Below are 21,994 nucleotides of genomic sequence, written 5' to 3'. Positions count from 1 at the left end.
TAACTTCATATTACCATCAAATTGCATAGGTTAATTTTTTATTAATGCAAGGGTTAATGTAACGATGAAACTGCCAAGATAAAAGTATTAATTCTGCTGTTGGCCTCTGTAAATTATATTGATTACCAGTAACACTGAAGGTAACTGCATACCTTGGCAATTCCAGTATTTTGTCTTGACCCCTATCTTAAAACTTTTTAGATTTAATCTACAATTTGAGAGTAATTTGATGAGAAACTTATTACGAAAGTTGGTATAGGTTTAAAACATTTCTTTTTATAAACTATTTGTATAATTATATGCCAATTGGTTCCTATTTGATGCAAATGGAAGATATTTTATGCAAGTCCAGTTGTATGAGATAAAATTAATAATACTAGGTTATGTGCATTAATTGTTCCTAGTAAAATGTGAATAATGGCACTACGGATCGTAGATCACTTCATTGCATGCTCGATCACTGCGAGGTGATGGGTTGTAGGCAGTTCACCTACTTCCCAGTGGATCCAGAAAATAATTGCAGGGAGCCTAAAGGAAGAAAAAAGCAGAAGAATCCACTTGTCAAAAGAGCATCCAGATAGAAAAAGAATAATTATGATTGGGTAGTCCACTTTGATCCATCTAGAAAACTTGGTATTTTATCAAAATGTTCGTTTGGGTATACTTTTAAGAAAGCACGACCACCAATTCTAGACCAGTGAGACAATAGGATGGCTCAGTGATGAAATCTGGTGTGGTACACAATCTAGTACTTGTGACTGGTATGTTAAAAGCTATATTTGCTGTCTAGTCTCCGGGGGAAATAGTAAATCACTTTCCCAATGTCGTGGTGTCCAAACATTCCAAGCCATCAAGGGGCGGAATGTAGCTGTGGTACAGCGCGATCGATCTAGCATGATTCCATTGGGCTATTTCTCATTCCAGCCAGTGCTCCACAACTGGTTAACAAAGGCCGTTTTATGTCTGAGGTGGTGCATATAACGGATCCCTTGCTACTAATCAAAAAGAGTATCCCATGAAGTGGCGACAGCAGGTTTTCTTTCTTAATATCTGTGGTCCTTGACCATAAATAAAATGTGTTGAATGCATCATTAAATAAAATATTTCTTTCCTTCCAAGCCATTAAAGCTGCATTCTCCAATATATTATTTTACCATTTAAAATAGCTGTTACAATTCAGAAATTGACCTTGACAAAAACAAATGCCGAGGCAATAGTACCGGTAGTTTACCAATTGTAAAATACATTTGACATTTTGCCATATTTAAAATTGTTCAACTGGTGAAAATGGACAAAGTGAATGTTCAAAATGTTCCTCTCCCCTTGTGTATAAAATGATAACAATTGTGAAGGACCCCTTAAGAACAACAAAAACATAGTTTAATCAAAGATATTTATTGTTTGTCCTGATTTAAATGGCTCACTGCCAGCTACTGAGCTTGATGAGTAATTCTAAAAAGCACACTATAAATATTTGCCTTTGGAAGGCACCATAATTAAGAAAAAGTTCCTTTTCTTTTAAACGATACAAGTACAATACAAGTATGTTTACGTTTCAAGCAGCACTGTGGCACAGGCACACAACCAATGTGGATGGAACAAAGAACACACCAGAAAGAACATTCACAGCAATGTTATTTAATGTTTATATTGGGCGTTGACGCAGCCGGAAACTACCACATGCTAGCCATTAAGTTTATGAATTAAATGGAACACTGATTTTCAGTTTATTCTTATTTTAGTTTTATACAGCTCTGATTCATGTCTTGTTACCAATTAATTGGATTTTAAAAAACACTAATTCCATGAAAATCATGTTGATGTTAAAATCATAAAATGTGAGCTATGCAACCTTTGACCACGTAAATATATTCTCACTTTAGGAATACATGAATCAATGTGTTTTGAATGGTGAAATTTTTTTAATTCAGTCAATTATTTCAGATCTTGACCACATGATGTTGGTTACACAAAAATAATGGGGGAGAATGATTGAAAGAAACAAAATGAAACAAAATGCACCAAAATGAGAAAACTTGAATTATTTTATTTGGACATTCAGTCTTCAAGAGAAAAAGTACATTAAAGATCCCCCACCCCTCAATATTCCTATTGAGATGGAGAATACTTCAGGATATCATGTATATTTTATACATCAAATCTCCGGAATTTAGGTTCTATCTTTAACTTCAACTAGATGCAAAAAGTGAGACCAGACAGGCTGCCAACAACTGGACATTAAAACGTGTAATTCTTACAGCTCGATTCCAAACCCACAAATACAAGATTGGTAAATGTTTTTAAAAACCAGGATCATTCTGCTATATATATTCATTTAAGCACCATCCTCATTGATCTAACAAAAACAAAACATCATTTTTTTTTAAAATCTGCCCCGACTACTTAAGCTTTCTATACGAGATGCAAAAACATGTATAGGTTACAATCCCAAAAACACTTGTACAATGTAAAATGGGTCAAGAATATAGCTACATATTTAATATATCAAAGCTGAACATGGTTTGTTTAACTTCATTTGTACATCAAGAAAAAAAAAAGTGATTTAATAACACTGACATATTTTTGTACACAAATAGCTACATGGAAACATAAATAAACGTTCTTAATTCATACATCATTCATTTTAATAAAGAGTTCATGATTTATACACCATATAAAAAGACAGGCACTCTTTTATGTCTGCCAAACATTGGTCCTATACATGTATTACTAATGCATAAACAGACTAAAAATGGCAAGCTTTTAAAACCAATATTATTTATAGATATATATGTATATATATTTTTATGTATGAATTTACAGATTTCTTAATATACAAAAATCAATTCAGTAATATTTCCTCCTCAGTATGTTAAATGAAATACAAAATTGTTCAAGCTTATAAACAAGTAATGACTTGCTTTAAAACCAAACAAATGGTGGACACAAATGAGCCTGTTTGTCTAATAATGGAATATATAAAAGTCCTATCCCTCAGAAAATATACATAAAACATCATTTTTTTAATATTCATGAATAATTACAACACATGCAGTATTTTTCTTTTAGACGTTCAGAAAAATGCTAATGCAAAACAAGAAAAAAGTTATAAAAAGAAAAGTTGGAACTGATTTTGATGCACCTATTCATATAATCTTTCAATTTATAATTAATTGACGTACATTGTATAAATGTATAATGTTCAATCACATATGCCTTCTAAGACAATGTACAATGCTCCCTAAAGCTGAAATATGTGGACTTTTTGCTGTTTATGCACCAAGGAGCAATTGTACTTTCTTTCCAACAATTTTCAAGGCAAAAACAAAAGTGTAAAAAGCTACATTCTAAGTATCTGACTTCCTCGAGCAAACGAAAGAATTCCAAATTGAGAATGACGAAAGAAAAAGCCCACAGCTTATTATGTGCACCAACAGGTTAACTGTTATGACAGACATGATGCCTCTAAAAATCTAGCTTTAGCAATTGGAATGAGCAAACTAATTAGGAGAGCAACCATTTTGCTTAACCCATTCAAATTCATGTACAAATTTAAATACAGTAAAACAGCCCTACATGAATAAATGAAAAAAAGATTAAAAAACAATAAAAGAAAGATGACAATTAAATTTGTGATCTGGCAATAAAATAATAGAACATTTGTTACTCTAAAAATATAACTAAACAGATTGGTTACATTTGGAAAATGAGCAAGTTGTGATGTATTAAAATTAGATGTATATCTACATGTATTGCAAAAAAAAAAAAAAAATGACAACACTATTGAATGGTAATTTGTGAAAGGACAACAGTTTTCTTTATACAGTGTGAGTGACAACAAACGAATACGAGAGCAGACAACTCCACTGCTTGTCAAGTTGTCTTCATTATCTGCTCCCAATGGCTGCCTTGTTCATCTAGTAAAACATTTTCTTGGTGGCATGATCAGATTTATACCGCCGTGTTTGGTCTAGAACAAAACAAACGTATTTTAAAATATATACGAAACAATAGGGATAGGGATTTTATTCTTAGAAATAAACATTTTGAAATAATATCTGTAGCAAATAACTTAAAATACAACAATACTGTAGTACATCACTTTCAATTGTTTAAAAAAAACCCCAAGCTGTGATCCATCCCATATACAAAGCGTGCTGTACTATTAAAATACATCCCTACCCCTCGTATTCCATGAAGGTTTTCCGTTTATGGCATATTCAATTCTATTTAACCTTGGATGATTTAATATAATTAGAGGCACTAATTTTCTGCGATCGCGGAATCATAGAAATACCTATATGAAACGGAATTCCCAATTTTTTTTTCAAAACATTTAATTTTATAAATTAAAATTTTGGACACCGACATCGGCCTGTGCTACGCTACGATACTAGTGCCTTTGTATGTTACGCCAAATGTGTAATGTAGCGCATCTAGACATTTTACCAGTCATGTTTTCTTCACTTGTTCATATCAATTATAACTCAAATGACAGATTTATTATATAATGTTTGCCTATTACTTTATAATATTTGTCATATTTCCGATCTCACAAAGGAATGCGGTATTTGCATACTGTATGCCAGGCTTTGTTAAAAATAAATGATACAAGTGAAGTGGTTTGTAGTGTGATCAATTGTAATTATTTTTCGGATAGTTTCGTAAAGAAAACCCAGAATGTCCAAAGTTAAATTCACGTTTTTACTGACATGTTTTTCCCTTATTGAATATTTATTTATTATATACCAGAAATTAATTGCAGTGTTTGCATGTGTTTGTGTATGCATGTGTTGAAGGAACAAAAACAGAATTTGTTTAATACTGAAACGGAAAAAAACTAAACTTGTAAATTCTGAAACAGAAAAGGGAATAATCCGAAACGGAAAATCAGTGCCTCTGTATAATCAACAGATACCAAACTGAAGGAGTAATGGAGCACTCAACAGTGTCACATTTAGGCAAATAATCCCATTTTGGGTTGCAATATGAAACAGGTTTGACTTATGCATGAAGATGATAAAGCAAAGCTTAAAGACCTGGGGCCTAATTGACTAGACTCTTGCAACTGCGATCTCACAGTGCAATGTTAAAAGACTTACAAAGAGGATGCTTTGTTGTCTAGCAGAGCCTAAGAGACCTTTGTGAATTAGGCCCCTGAACTCAAAAGGGTTGTAATGAGTTTGCTAGGACTACTTACGCATATTTACTACGGTCGCCCTCAGAGTCCTCAAATTTTCTGAACTCAAAGAGATGTAACGAGTTTGCTAGGACTACTTACACATATTTACTATGGTCGCCCTCAGTCCTCAAATTCTCTGAAATCAAAAGAGCTGTAACGAGTTTGCTAGGACTACTTACGCATATTTACTATGGTTGCCCTCAAATTCTCTGAAATCAAAAGAGCTGTAATGAGTTTGCTAGGACTACTTACGCATATTTACTATGGTCGCCCTCAGAGTCTTCAAATTCTCGCATGCACTCTATCCTTTCAACCGATATATCTGGATTGAATTCTGTAACAGACCGGATTGCCTCTGCCAGAAGCTGCAAAATAAATGGATTAGGGAAAAACTCATCAATGTCTTTTTCCAGAACTTGTTGACATATACAAAACCATTCAAGACCATTCTGAATGCGATTTATAATATCCAATTTAAAGACATCTCATTGCAAGCTCCATGGTTTGAAGCTATTTTTTAAATTTGAGAATACTTTAAAAAAACTACCTAGATTTTGAGAATATGTAACAAATAGAATACTAGACTTAGATACCATTTAATTAATTTAAAACAATATTTAATGTGGCATACTAACAATTATCTGTCAGATTTTGTTTAAATAATTTACTCCTACTGATAGTTCATATATTATTACGTTGACTAAATGAACCCAACTCCCACCCCACCCCCACCCCCAGTTAAAAGTTATCTAAATCCATTATGCAACACGTAACTAAATAACATAATAACATCATTTGTAGATAAATACAGCAATCAATTTCAGCTGAAAAATATCAAAGTTGAAGATGCACATCTGTGTTGATAACTTAACATAAATAGTTTAACAAAAACTACTTGTATGGAAAGGTTAAAGACCTTGTCATGATCCAAATCTTCATCTTCAGAACTAATAACAACTTTACGCTCCACTCTCGTCTCCACAACACCATCCTTCTCTGTTTTGTACTAAAATATTAAAAATAAATATTTAGCCTGCATTAATGCAATGACAAATGATAGACACAGACATAAACCGAGACATTTGCTATAACAGAATTCCCATTGTTCAAGACACTGAATGTATATATATATATATATATATATATATATATATATATATATATATACACATACACACACACACACATACACACACGTGTAAGTCACTGTTCATAACATTAAGAATAAAGTAGAGTACTTTAAATAACATGACGACCAGGTGTCACAGTATTTTATCTAATCATTATTAATCAAAGTAACAATTGTTTTGAGCAAACCAGTGGCATTCACAAGAACTCACAAAGTCATAACAATGCATATTGTCTCTTAAGAGAACTAAAACCATTCCAGAATGTTCAAATGATTTAGTAGTTTAATTTGAAAGAAAAAAGAAAACACTAACTTCAAAATAAATAAAAACAAAAAACATCCTAACATACACACTCAAAAGGAACACCAATTGAATTTTCCAGAAAGGCCCATTCTATTATACATGTCAAAACTTGTCCAAAGCATTAATACTGTTAGTAGTAAAATAAATACTGTCACAAACAAAAGAAACAAAAGTAAAATTCCATTAATAAAATAAATAATTGTAATCAGAAGTTAAATTGTTAATATTAAATTCAGGGGCCTAGCTTCCATATAAGCAGATATGCAGCTACATACCACCTGAGTTACAACTATTTGTGTGTGTTTCGGGGTGGGGAGTGGGCACAGCCAATAGTGTTTTATTCCATCAAAGAAAAAGTCTGTCATACCACCTGAAAATCCCAAGCTAGGCCTCTGAAATTACATTAAATCACCTACTGGGTAATATTGTTAAGCTGATATTTGTTAAATATGACAGTATATTTTAACCTGAAAGCCTCCCTTCCTTCCAAATATTTTTAACGGTATAGTCTACAAATCTATTCACACAATTTGCCCCAAAATGCAACTATACCTGGAATGGTAAAAATAAAACAACAACCTACAAAATGCAGAAATTGTTTCACAGATTTCATTAAAAAAGAAAAGAAAGAAAGAAATGTTTTATTTAACGACGCACTCAAGACATTTTATTTACGGTTATATGGCGTCAGACACATGGTTAAGGACCACACAGATTTTGAGAGGAAACCCGCTGTCGCCACTACATGGGCTACTCTTTCCGATTAGCAGCAAGGGATCTTTTATTTGTGCTTCCCACAGGCAGGATAGCACAAACCATGGCCTTTGTTGAACCAGTTATGGATCACTGGTCGTTGCAAGTGGTTTACACCTACCCACTGAGCCTTGCGGAGCACACACTCAGGGTTTGAAGTCGGTATCGGATTAAAAATCCCATGCCTCGACTGGGATCCGAACCCAGTACCTACCAGCCTGTAGACCGATGGCCTAACCACGACACCTCCGAGGCTGGTAGATTTTATTAAAGATTAAAATACAGACTATAAGTTGATTAAAAGTCCCCTACTTTTAAATATAACCGTAAGAAGGTGCTTAAAATAGACCACCTACTTTTAAATATAATGTGAAAGAAAGTATTTAAAATAGCCCTCTACTTTGAAATAGTATAGCATGACCAACTTTATAGCTTGAACACAGAGGGAGAAGAAAACAAATACTTTGTGTACCCATTAAAACCAAACACGACTAGCACATTAAAATCATTAAGTTATTACTGGTGACAAGCATGTCAAACCAGTTCGTACCTACCTCCTCTACTTGCTAGTGACTTTTTCTGAACCTATACATTCATTTTAGGATTTGTTTATTTATTTTTTGTTCACTGTTATGAAAAACAAAAATTATCAAAGCAAAGCCATTGACACATAAGTTTGTTTTTGGTTCATACCCCGATGAATATAAAAGAAATAATAGCCAACCTTTATAATTAAGTTTAAAACATACTTATTAATAATAACAGTAAAAAACCCATTTTATTTTGAATTTACAGCTGGATCAATAGAATGACTTTAAATTGTAATCAATATAACAGTAATTTAATTATAATCAATTAGATAGTTATTTTGGTATTTTTGGACAGAACTTTTTGTGCACAATTGAAAAACAAATTTCAACCAAAATGTATTCCTCGTAAAAAAAAAACCCCACAAAGACAATGACTACATTAAATGAAATGTTAGAACACAATGTTAAAAATGGTGCAGCAATCACTTGAGGCAGTGTTAAAACTGACATATGTGGCTCATGGAGATTGGAACACACTAAACTTCAACAAGCTGCATTCATTGGGTTGCAATTTATTTGTTCCACAAAAATATCTCTATCTTGTTAGAAGATGACCAAATCGATATCAATGCAACAAGTAAAAAAAATGATTCACCAGAAAAACTCCACAGAATTAGATGTCTCGCCTACCGCAAACTTGGTTAGGTGTAAAATGTTTTGTTAACAGGTGTAACTGATCTGAGATTATTTATAAACACAGAATTCAAGTAAACTTCCCCTTCCCATTTTTTATACCATGACCATCGGACAAAATGTTCTTACTCATGTCTAATCTGAAATATGATGAAAAAAATAATGTTATCTTAAGGACGGGTCTACTGAATAACAATGAAGGAAAGGTTTTATTTAAAGATGCACTCAAAACATTTTATTTACGGTTATATGGCGTCAGACATATGGTTAAGGACCACACAAATACTGAGAGAGAAAACCCACTGTTGACACTTTTTTACGATTAGCAGCAAGGGATCTTTTATATGCACCATCCCTCAGACAGGGTAGTACATACCATGGCCTTTGATATACCAGTCAGGTGCACTGGCTGGAATGAAAAATATTCCAATGGGTCCACCAATAGGGATCAATCCCAGACCGACCGCGCATTGAGCAAGCAATTTACCACTTGGCTATGTCCCACCCCTCTACGGACTAACAAAACCCATAAATAGTGATGGAAATATTCAATGTTTTAATTGCGTTAATACCACAGTTTTCACAGTACAGTATTTGAGTCAAAATGGAAGCAACAATAACTATGGACATATGTTCTAAGATCAGGTATAATTGACCTATCAGTAAGAAAACATTCACTGTAATCTCAAAGACAACCCCAGTCCAAAAGGTCTGTAGCGAGTTAAACTGCCACATGCCTGGATGACATTTCCCTTTCGTCTTATTGCTCTCAGTGATTTATCCGATTCGACCAAACGATAACCGCTGAGGTCAGGTCAGGTCATAGTGTTTAACGTGCACATTCAGAACAAGCTGTTGTAGTGCACGCCTGTAATGTTTTTTTATTTAAATTTTTATTTTATTTTATTAAATCGAATTAACTGAGAAACCGTAATCGAGGTCGGAGAAAGCAGAAAACCACAATTTGTTTTAGGCCAAATTTAAATAAAAGCCCCATTCCTCATACCCCCAACCACTGAATTAATTTAAATAAATTCATAAAAAAGCAGATTCTTATGCAAGAGAGAAAGTGGCAAGAAGAGTGAGAGCAAATAAGAAGCAACAATATGCCCCCTTCACTACCCCATTTCCATTATAATGAGATTATTTATTGTGGTAACCCAACACGTCTCAAATTTAGCAATTTAGCAAGTACATATAGGTAAATTAATAATAAATTTTTCCTATACTGAAAATATCTGCACACATGGATAATAGTTTTTTCATACACTGACAATATCTCCTCCTATAATCAGCATAATTATACTGAATTACTTAATTTGTACTCATGTACAGGTTGTATCAATATCCTTAATTAGTTAATCATTTTTTTTTTTTTTCAGCCTTTTTAATCAAGCTTGATGATATACACAATGTAATGCTGCAACTGAAACACTTTTTATATTTTATATTTTAAAAAATTCACAAACTTCCTGTTTATATTTGTTATATTGTATATGTCTCAACTACTCGGAGAATGTGACAAGATTTAAAATATATTTTATCGATTTTTTTTTTTTACAAGTTGGCTGTTTTACAGGAAACCAGCAACAAGTTTTTCAATGGAAGTCTTAAGGCAGGTCTAGCTCTGCCACTTGCCACATTCGCCAACTGCAAATTTTAGGAACTGGCAAATTTGTGTTTTAATTTGGCGAACAAATTTCATGTAATAATTGGTATTTTGATGGAAAATAACTGAGTTTTGCATTTTCTGAGATAATTTGACAAAATGTTTTGCTTACTTAGAGCTAGCATTGCATGTAAATATGTATTTATTTCAACACTTAACAATTTAAGCAAACTGGAGGTATTTAATCCATTCAATAAATATATTCCAAACAACTGCTCTTTATAAATATGCACATATAAATTAAAAGTTATCCGGAAAAAACTAAATAAACAACACAAAAACCCAAACACATTTAAACATTTGTCCATTATCTTATTATAAATATTCAAATATATTTTTATGAGTACTAAAAATCTACATTTTTATACAAACTTTTATTGCAATGCTGTCATATCATGGATGTTTTCAGGATTATGGTGCACATACACACACTTTATGTTTAATATTAGTAAAAACCAAACGCATAAAAAAACCCAAGAAAAATGTAAAAAAGTGAACAGTTTGTTAATCTTTAAATCAGCAAAAAACTTAAATGAATTGCGCCACTATATTTCTGACTGCTGGTTGTTTTGTGTTATGTGTTTACACTGCAGCCTAACTTACTGTGGTTGTTTTGTATTGTGTGCTCACACTGAAGCCTAACTTACTGTGGTTGTTTTGTGTTGTGCGTTCACACTGAAGCCTAACTTACTGTGGTTGTGTGCTCACACTAAAGCCTAACTTACTGTGGTTGTTTTGTGTTCACACTGAAGCCTAACTTACTGTGGTTGTTGCGTGTTCACACTGAAGCCTAACTTACTGTGGTTGTTGCGTGTTCACACTGAAGCCTAACTTACTGTAGTTGTTGCGTGTTCACATTGAAGCCCAACTTACTGTGGTTGTTTTGTGTTGTGTGTTCACACCGAAGCCTAACTTACTGTGGTTGTTTTGTGTTGTGTGTTCACACCGAAGCCTAACTTACTGTGGTTGTTGTGTGCTGTGTGTTCACACTGAAGCCTAACTTACTGTGGTTGTTGGGTGCTGCGTGTTCACACCGAAGCCTAACTTACTGTGGTTGTTGTGTGCTGTGTGCTCACACTGAAGCCTAACTTACTGTGGTTGTTGTGTGCTCACACTGAAGCCTAACTTACTGTGGTTGTTTCTACGGTTTGTGTCCGGGAGCTGTGAGAATGGGCGCTAATTAGGACTCCAGCATCGTCCTGATCTGGACCAGTGGTTCCCTCTTTTTCGTAAGTCACGGTACAAGTCTCAGTTTTAACAACCGGAACGTTCTTTGTGGAAACCCGTGTATCATCGAGGTCTGCATTGTATTTCATACGCTCTGCGGCGACCGTTGGTGGCTACAAGTTAGATAATTCATCCCGTCACTACGACGCAAATTTTGACAATTTAGTTTTTTTTACGTAATTTCACTCAAAACCAAAGCCATGCTTTTACAAATTAATTTTTTTGAAAAAAAGAAGAAGTATTTCCACCAAAATTTCTATATTACATGTAACTATATATTTTCTTTCTCTAAATATTGCTACATGCGGTTTAATTGTATCCAATATATATATAGCTACATCTACACGTGTTCATGCACCATAATCACATGACAAACTACAGACATGCAGCATTAACAATGTGTTTTTTAATTCCATTTAACAGAATGTTTATGGTGTTTGTTTTAAATATGGATGGGAAGTGTCAATATAAAAAACACATTTAACTAGTAGCTCATTAAACTTAGCCATTTTTTAACCTTAAAAATTGTTAAATTTTACTTTTAATTTGTAATCATTTAATAAAAATTATAATGTATTGTTTAATAAACTGATCTGTAGAATTACTGCACTCATGTGTTAATGCCACACCAAAAAAAATTCAAAAAATTAATGGCTAGTTACAAGTAACAAAAATATGGTTGAAGAATATAAAAAATTAAATCCCCAACAACAGATAAAATAATTTTCCAAATATTTTTAATAATAATGTAAACAAAACTGAGAAATACCAGACTGATGGTATTCTGGAGGGGTGAGGGAGGTGGTGTGTGCATTGTGCTTTTAAGAGTACCTTCTTTAGCAATATATATATTTAAAAAATAATTTTTGCAATGAAGCAATATTGGTTATGAATTATATATTACTGATAATGATGTTAATTCTGGAAAATTAAAAATAAAATGGAATTTGCTCTTACCCTTAAACAAAATAAAGTCCTCCCCCATCTCAAATATATTTCTTTCTTTACATAATACTGAATAACAAATATGTTTTGCAGATAGGATGTATTTGGTGCACACCCAACACACATCTGTAGGCAGACTTCAGATCACCCATGTTTGTTGTTGTTATGGAGTTAAATATACCTGGCATATAAATGTTCACCGACACTATGACCAGCATTCCCACATTCTAATGACAGTCGGTCTACTTGATGCATGTTAAATATGTCAGGGTGGCCACTTTTTACACATTTTACTCTTGACTGTTAGTATTTTGGCACCAAAATGGCTTCAGATTGTTGTCTCCCTTTAATGGTGACATCCAATAGCCTATGATCAATAATGGGTGACGTCGATGATTAATAAATCAATGTGCTCTAGTGGTGTCAATAAACAAACTAAACGTTAATGATTACAAAAATACATTAAAATAATAAAGTCTACTACATACATTTTGTTACACACCTGTTGGTGAGAACATCATTCATTATTTTTGATAACACATACCGTTAACACATATATGTATGATAACAATTTAAAGACATTGAGTAGATCCAATGGAAAAAAGCACGGTTGAGATCGATTACACTGTGACATATAAGTTAACATGAAACTGATTTGTCTGTGATGTGTAAGTTAGCTATAAGTGCAAGGGCTTTAAATAAGGTTTAGTTAGAAAATGTTTAAATTTGCTTAAAACCTGGATTTCGAGGATATGCAACAAATAGAATACTACATTTGTGTCCATTAGATACCATTTATCTTATGACTTATTGCTAAAAAAAACATATCCAAGTAGCTTTTGCTGATTTGATATATTTTAAAACACTCGCAAGATATCTGGTATCTGATGGATATGAATGTAGTTTCTCTCTCTATATATATATAGATAGAATTAGAATAATGTAAAACTTTGTTAATGCATCACTACTGAAAGTAAGATTCTCTACAGCACTAGACGATTTCACAGTAGTCCACCCAGCTACATGTACTACCATAAATGTAGTATCTACTCTTCTACCAAGTAGATTTATAATCACTAGTTTGTACTGATGCAGACACAAAATTAAGAACATTAAGTACTCTTCCAAAAAAACATTTACTTTATTTTAGACAGTCATTCCGTGTTGTAAAAATTCAAATATGCATTCCCAATTTTAAATTTCCTAAGTTATTGCAATGGGCACAAGGTGAAATTTCTAAAATAAAACCCAGGTATAGTAAGAAAGGAGAAAGGCAAAAGCAAGCAACTGGTAGAATGCTACACTTAATATGGAATGGTCAATCACAGGAGCATTTTATGACATTACAACAAAATGTCAAAACTGTATACAGGATCACATCAATCTAAGACTAAATATGAAAAAAGCAAGGAAAGAATACTAATAAAATTGTATAACTATTCTAAGTAATGCAGTTATATATATATTTTTGTAATAAGTGTAGAAATATCTTAAAATAAAAAATAAAAATTTATCTATAAAAACATACTTACTGACATAATGATTATCAATTAATAATTTATCATTTTAAAACTAAACAATGTTAACTACACCATACAGAGTTGATTATTTCGTCTACAGATACATGGTAACTACTAATAAGAAATAATATTAAACACACACACACACACACACACACACACACACACACACACACACACACACACACACACCACACACACCATCAAACAACCTAAGACAAAACCATAATGCACCTAATCAAGAAACTGGTCTTCAAGATATCTGAATGCTTTAACATAGGTGGATAAAGACAAACCAATCCAGACATCCACTTACAGGCAGAACGATTTTTAATTGAAAGCTTAGTAAATAAACATCAAAGTTTAATCAAAGAAAATAGAAATACACTAACAAGCATACTCTCATGCTGTATTTAAATAAAGCATTGATACTTTAAATATATATTTAGTCATCAAGCTGAAGTTTCTTTTAAACATTTTTTTTTTGACCATTATGAATGCTAAATTGAGGCCAGTATATTCTAATTATAACTGAAACAATATGTACAAATTCTCCAATTTTTCCTAAACATTTTTTAAAGTAAAATAATAGTGCCAGATTGTCTTCCAGGGCCGTAAGTTCCCTAATAAAATATAATGCTTCTGAGATTCTTGGGAGACAACATTTCACTCCTGAAAGTTGGACAGAAAAAATTTAAAGAAGTAAAATCTTACAATGTCAGTTTTCACATGCCCGGAGCGGTCCTCGGAATCCAGCCCCCCTCTGGAGGATCCCTTGACGGGCACGGGCGGTGGAACCTTGCCAGGACGGCCAGTGGTGCTCGTCGCAGATGGAGCAAAGAACGGCATCGTGTCGTTAGACAGATTGAGACCAGTCTTCAGTTTGTTGTCATGCTTCTCTTCCTGAAAACAGTAACACTTTATCATACTTACCTTCCTGAAAACAGTAATACTTTATAATATGTCACTTCCTAAAAACAGTAACACTTTATAATACGTCACTTCCTGAAAACAGTAACACTTTATCATACGTCACTTCCTGAAAACAGTAACACTTTATCATTCTCGTCTTCCTAAAAACAGTAACACTTTATCATACTTATCTTCCTGAAAACAGTAACACTTTATCATACTTATCTTCCTGAAAACAGTAACACTTTATCATACTTATCTTCCTGAAAACAGTAACACAATACTGAATTTAAACATGACATTGGGCTGCCCTTTCATCCATTCCAAATAAAATCAGATGTTCCCAATCATTAAATTTTCTTTCTTACATCTTAGCAGATACTACCACTATATGACTTTTTGACAATTAATTAAAATTATTATGTAATGTTTCAGCATTCTGTAGAGCTCTGTCTCTGAACCTTGCATACCGAACATAATGTGTTCTCGAGTAAGGAAGTGTAATAAACTGCGATATATCCAGCCTTTGGCGGCGGTGTTCTCGAGTAAGGAAGTATAATAAACTGCGATATATCCAACATTTGGCGGCGGTGTTCTCGAGTAAGGAAGTGTAATAAAATGTGATATATCCAACCTTTGGTGGCGTTCTCGAGTAAGGAAGTGTAATAAAATGCCATATATCCAACCTTTGGCAGCGGTGTTCTCGAGTAATGAAGTATAATAAATGTGATATATCCAACCTTTGGTGGCGGTGTCACCGGCATGAAGAACATCTTGCGGTCCACAAACGACTCGTCTCCCATCTCGCCCCCGAGGGGTCCTCCCGCTCTGGCACTGTAACCAGGACCAACGCCAATACCAGCGCCTGGGCCATAATCATCCTAAAGACAAAACAATGTGGTTGTAACAATGGAGTTAAACACAGACATCTGGAAATTGATAAAATCCCACATATTGGAAATATGTACATATATATAAATTAATACATATATAAAAAAAAGAAATATGATTAAAAATTAAATTGCTGCACTGTAAGATGTTTCCGACTAATAAAATATTTATACGATTAAACTTACATGTTAAATATATTTTCTTGTTTAGAATATGTGTCTATATATTCAATGTGTTTCTGGTCGTCTTAATATTTCTAAGAAGCCCAAACTGGATTTTATCTTCAAATAATTTTGTACGTAAGAAAAAAAGAGAGAGTATTTTAGGAAATAAAATGAAATTTAACCTAGTACAAATATTAGAACGATCAGGAACACATTTAATATACAGCCACTAATATTTAATGCAGAAAAATATATTTGATATGTAATTACAATCGTTAAAGTCTCTGCTAGTCAATAACATCTTTAAAATTTCAGCAAACTCAGAAATGTCCCTTTACTAAACACAAGATGTCGTCATACAAGTATACAATAAGTAATTCCTCCCAGTGCTGCTTGGACAATAACAGTCTTTACTGGGACCATAGATACGTAAACAAGTGTGAGTGTATACATGCTTCAGGATTAAGTGTACAATACGCTTATGAAAGCATGAAAAAGAATCTGAAATTTAACAGAAATGTTATCAAATTTAATTTACACTGCTGAACAAAAAATTCAAATACAGGGAGATTCATATTAGTAATTAGACCAACATTATAAAACACGTGGCAGATCCTTCATAAATACTAATAAGAAAAACTAAATAATTAGTATGTGCAAGTGTATATGTATGTCATTAGAGTGTAAGCTGAAGTTTGTGAATAAGAAATGCTAAATACACATGTATATAATTCAACCTATGCTGTGTACAAATCATTAGAAACATTAATATATATGAATATAGAAATTAAATTACAATGACAAACCACATTTTACTAACTATCAGTGACCATATAGTCGAAACTTGTTACCATAACCCGTTACCCCACTAAACCAGAATATCTTGAGGTTGAGAAGTTATCCCATGGCAAACTTTTTTCTTTTTTTTAAAATCCAAAACCTACCCTTTGAAGTACTAAATAAAACAGACTATTGGCTGCAAATGAAGTTAAGATATTGACTCCCACACAAAGATTCTTAAAAAAACCATACATGCACACTCACATATACTCGCGCACACACACACACACAATAATTGTATTAAGTCATAAGATGCTCAAGTGGGATAAGCAGATTCGAAACCCTAGTGGTATATGGACATGTTAAACCAGTTACTAAGCTAAGATGCTCAATTACTTACTGTATGCTAAAGCTCACTCTTGTAGTTAAAGATATAATGACTAAGCTGCAATCTTGATAACCGTTTTATATTTAAACATTTAACTTTCCCTGATGTGCCATTCTTATTCTGGCTGCAACCTTAATTTTTTTGTCTGTTACACATTACGAAACACTTGGGATACACTTTTCCATTTAGTTAAACTAAACACATGGGTTTGTTAAACAAATGCATTTTTGTGTAACATTCGTAACATTATTGGTATCTAAGGAGGGGAATTTGTGGCTTCCAGCCAATGTAAAACATTCTAAAGTCAATAAAACATGGTATCAGCATATTTTGGGAGATCTGCTACACCACCGGAAGATATGCAATTCAATTTTTATCAATAAGTATTACTGTACCAAGACATGTAATAAATAAATAAAGTGCTACAATGGCCGTCATTTACAATGTGACGATCTCCATGAACAAGTAAATACAGATGACCTATGACATGACCACACCACTGCTAACCTTGCGTGCTACACCACCTTCCCCGCTGCCTGGAACCCCGTCCTTTGATGTTGCATCATCGGAGTCCTCCTGCAGTTGACATGGTACATGATAAACGTTTACTGTTCAACATTAAAAAATTTATCTTTAAAAACCTGTGAACTTTATTTATTAAAATACTTCATTGCTTCTAACAGGGTTCCCAATACTAATAGTATTCACAATGAGCTACTTATTTTGAATTCACATACCATTTCATGAAATGAAATGTCTTGCCAACCATAAACTTATGCTGTGTCACTGAAAGTTTATCCATAGATGTTTATCTCAATGCATGTTAAAAACCCCAAAATAATAATAATAATATAAAAAAATATTAAAAAAGAATTGAAAAATTAAAAATAAAATTTTAAAGTATAAACCAAATTTCACTGATCCAGGATAGAAATGGACCTAAACAAGAAAACTAAATGCTTAATTTAAAGTATTTGTATTATATATTAAAACGGAATAATAATAATCATATTTTAATGCACAATGAGATGCATCAAATGCACCAATAAACCAAGTTTCATTAGTCTATGACTCATAGTACATGAGGAAAGGAGCTAAACATAAAAAAGTAAGGGGGCTAAATGCAAGTTTACACCATCACCTCCTCCATATTAATACCTATATATCTCGCTTTTAGACTTCATAAAGGCAAGACACACATTGTCTGCTGTCAGAGCCCTAACTATTTTACACCACCTGATAACCCACCCCATACCTTTAAAATATATATTTTTTAATCACTAACACTGAACACAAGTTTTAGTTCTATGCACAGAACTGACTATTCCAGGGGTGTAACATGGCCAGAACCTGGTGGTGGCGTTTGATTATGAATATAGTAGACCCGTTTGTCTTCGTTCTCTACTGATACCTATACTAACAGCTCAATACTGCACTGTATAAAATTGGTTTAGCTCAACATATGTGTGCTCCACTGACACCCCAACCCTACATTCTACTGTGACCAACAAGGATCAGGGGCCTATGATGAATGTTTCGAGTTGAATAAAATGTTAAGAATCATGTGCTAACCAAACATTTTTATTAACAGTTATTTTGACTGTTTATCCAAACCAATCCACTGAACCCTATTTTTATCAGTTAAAATTTTAATAATACATGCACTTGCATTTAACATTTTACAAGTTAATCAAGTACTGTATTAAACTGTACAAAGTGGTAACAAAACGATCTTACATAATTTAAACAGAATGAATTAAGGTACGGAAAAAGGCATTCCATTTTACTACTACATAGGTTACTCAAACGTACACAAAAATAACAATAAAAATAATTAAACTAACACCTGAACGCAGAAAAATATTACTTATAATAAAAACAAATCAAATGAAAACGAAACGAAGTAAATGAGCTCCTTGGTGACGCGGTTTCGTGACGTCACATATTATGACGCCAATGTTGGATAAAATAAAACCCAGGTAAACTTTGACGTCTAAAACTACAGCTATGTTCAAATATACACGAATAAGGATCCATCATCAAATGGGTTCCTAAAGTAGGGTGCAGGCCTAGTGCTCACATGTACGATTACAAATACAATACATGTGTGACAAAAAGTTTTTCTAAAAGAAACTATTGGCATAGTCTTTCCCACAGGGATCGCCTTTTTAATACTATGAAATTTACTACAAGTTATTTATTTGTGAACCGATTGTTTTCTAAATTGCACACAAAAATAGTATGTTCTTGTTATTTCCAAAACACTGTTACTTTTTTTCTTACATGAAACCAAACTGAAATTATTTACCAAAAAAACGCTATTTTTGTAGGCGAATTGGCCGGATGCTATTTTTGTCAACTTCCGGCGTACGGTTCGATTTAATTTTAATCGCACCACCAAGCGATCAAAATAATCGTGTCCGTATTCGGATGCTGTATCCGTATCCAGAAATACGTGAACATCTCCACTGAAAACATGGTTAGCAATTATTGCCGTATCTGTGCATATGTGAACACAGCTTTACTTTGACGTAGGCCTATTCGAAATTGCATTCGAACGACCGAGAACGCGTTTCCGTTCACACCATCAGACGAGACAGCAGTAGAACTAGAACGGTTTTGAAGCCTCACATTATGTTTATTTCAGTGTATGCTTTAACATCATATTCTTGAAGCAGGTTTGTAAACGCAAATTGGGTGGACGAATGTACGTAACGTTTCTTTTATTCTCATGGTTTTGGTAAAAAATAAACACCTTCGAGAATACTAATATATAGGTCATTCGTCGATTCCGCACGTGCTAGCTCTGCTGTTTACCGACTGGATATCAACTTCGTGGTTAGAAATTACACTGTACTAGTATGTAGCTTCCACTATACAGCACAGACACACTTTTTTTCAGTTCTCGTATATAAATTCCTCGGAAAAATATCCGCCCGGTCCCCCCTTCCCCTAACCCTAACTCTAACCTTAACTCCAACCCTAACCCCAACCCTAGCCCTAACCCCAGCCATAACCCCAACCCTAACCCTAACCCTAACCCTAATCTTAACCCTAACCCTAACCCTCAACCCTAACTAAAAATAATAATGGAGGGGACCGGGCGGATATTATACCAATTCCTCATATAAAAAATGTATGGGTTTTTTTTTTTTTTTTATATATATATATATATATATAACCTGACATGCTTGTTTTGTGACCAATGTCTTCGATAAGTTCCGAAAATATATGACTTAAAATTTATTTTGTTGTTTAAAAAGTATTTTCGATAATATATATTCCTGCAATTCATGGCTTTGTCCAAAAAATTTTTTAGTGACTTGTACTTGTACGAAATAGTAAAATGTATGTATGTCAAACAGCTAGTCACACGTTAATCCTCGACAAGTTATTTTGCAACCGAGGCCAAAATTATTATTATTTTACAGTGCAGTATTGAACTACAGTATATAGGCAAAATAGTCCGCCAAGTTCATATTCGACTTCATCTCCCCCCGCCCCCAAGGTCCAGACCAAACTATGCCCCTGGGGTAGGGGTTATATGTGCTACGTAATATTTCACGGGTGTGTTGTCTAAAGTTGTTCCCCACCTCCAAACAACCCCACAGCTGCCCCTGATACATAATAATTGAATGGTGCCAATTTCTCAACTTCACTTTGTTTGCAGGAACACCATACATGACACAATATAAAATTTTGATCACATTCAATTTTTTTTAACCTCTGTGAGAACCAGTGTTAATAGCAATTAAATTCACTAGAACTTGTTTTAAAACAGTACATTTAAAATAGTTATTTACTATTATTTAAATTTAGATCACATTCAATTTTTTTTTACATCTGTGGGAACCCTGTGTTAATAGCAATTAAATTCACTAGAACTTGTTTTAAAACAGTACATTTAAAATAGTTATTTACTATTATTTAAATTTAGATCACATTCAATTTTTTTTTTACATCTGTGGGAACCCTGTGTTCATAGCAATTAAATTCACTAGAACTTGTTTTAAAACAGTACATTTAAAATAGTTATTTACTATTATTTAAATTTAGATCGCATTCAATTTTTTTTTTACATCTGTGGGAACCCTGTGTTCATAGCAATTAAATTCACTAGAACTTGTTTTAAAACAGTACATTTAAAATAGTTATTTACTATTATTTATGTTTCTTTTTGCCCCCCCCCCCCCCCATGTGCCATAAATTATGAAGATTTGTAAGTTATTAAAACTTCTATTATAAAAAAGAGTAACAGTCATAATAATCTGCAATATTTTCCATTATTGATAAAATTTTATCTACATAAGAAATCAGAAATATTATTTTATTTCATAGTACTAGATTGTTTTAACATACACATAAACACATCTACAGTCCATGCACCTGATAGCTATTTTTCTAAGTCACTTAAATCACAATAATTGTGCAACTTGTTTTACAACACTGGTACACTTTTGAATCTCAACCATGACATATGCTTTTGTAGATTCATTCAACCATGTAACAACTCCGATTTCTAATTCTAAAGAATAGCAATTCGTATTCCAAGAACAGATGCATCTGCTGGATATATCTACAAGCACAATGTTCTTAATTTGTTAGGATGATGCATCTAAAATGCAACAAAGACAAAATACAGATCAATCATAAGCACATCACAGATAGGAGTCGGCAACTTTTTTTTTTTAATTTCAGAAAGATACACTAGTGAATCTGGCAGTTTTGCCATAAGAGAGATAAATTAAAACCATATTTCAAATTGCAAAAGCCCAAAGAAGTAGAATATCAGGATAAAAGTTCTATACACAACTGCATGGCTTAGAGAAAACCACTTACTATAAAAGGTAGCTCAAAGATGCCAAACAAACAAAACATCCAATTTCCCCCAAACATAATCCAAATTC

At 33.2% G+C, this 21,994-nt stretch overlaps 1 protein-coding gene across 1 annotated transcript in view; it reads right to left on the bottom strand.

Moving 5' to 3' along the window:
- Positions 1 to 1,379: 1,379 nt before the first annotated feature.
- The window catches only part of LOC121374786 (band 4.1-like protein 3), a 122,347-nt gene continuing 101,732 nt past the window's right edge, over positions 1,380 to 21,994 (bottom strand). The window contains exons 19-25 of the mRNA XM_041501896.1: positions 17,595 to 17,663; positions 15,605 to 15,745; positions 14,667 to 14,855; positions 11,391 to 11,600; positions 6,099 to 6,188; positions 5,435 to 5,547; positions 1,380 to 3,970 (exon numbers count right to left, since the gene is read on the bottom strand). Of these exons, the coding sequence (XP_041357830.1) occupies positions 3,952 to 3,970; positions 5,435 to 5,547; positions 6,099 to 6,188; positions 11,391 to 11,600; positions 14,667 to 14,855; positions 15,605 to 15,745; positions 17,595 to 17,663 (831 nt within the window). The 3' untranslated portion in view covers positions 1,380 to 3,951. The remainder of the gene's footprint in view (positions 3,971 to 5,434; positions 5,548 to 6,098; positions 6,189 to 11,390; positions 11,601 to 14,666; positions 14,856 to 15,604; positions 15,746 to 17,594; positions 17,664 to 21,994) is intronic.

This window comes from Gigantopelta aegis, chromosome 6 (genome assembly GCF_016097555.1).
Source record: "Gigantopelta aegis isolate Gae_Host chromosome 6, Gae_host_genome, whole genome shotgun sequence".
Taxonomy (NCBI): Eukaryota; Metazoa; Mollusca; class Gastropoda; order Neomphalida; family Peltospiridae; genus Gigantopelta; species Gigantopelta aegis.
The sequence above is the reverse complement of the archived record's forward strand: the minus strand, read 5'-3'. Positions and strand labels throughout refer to the sequence as shown.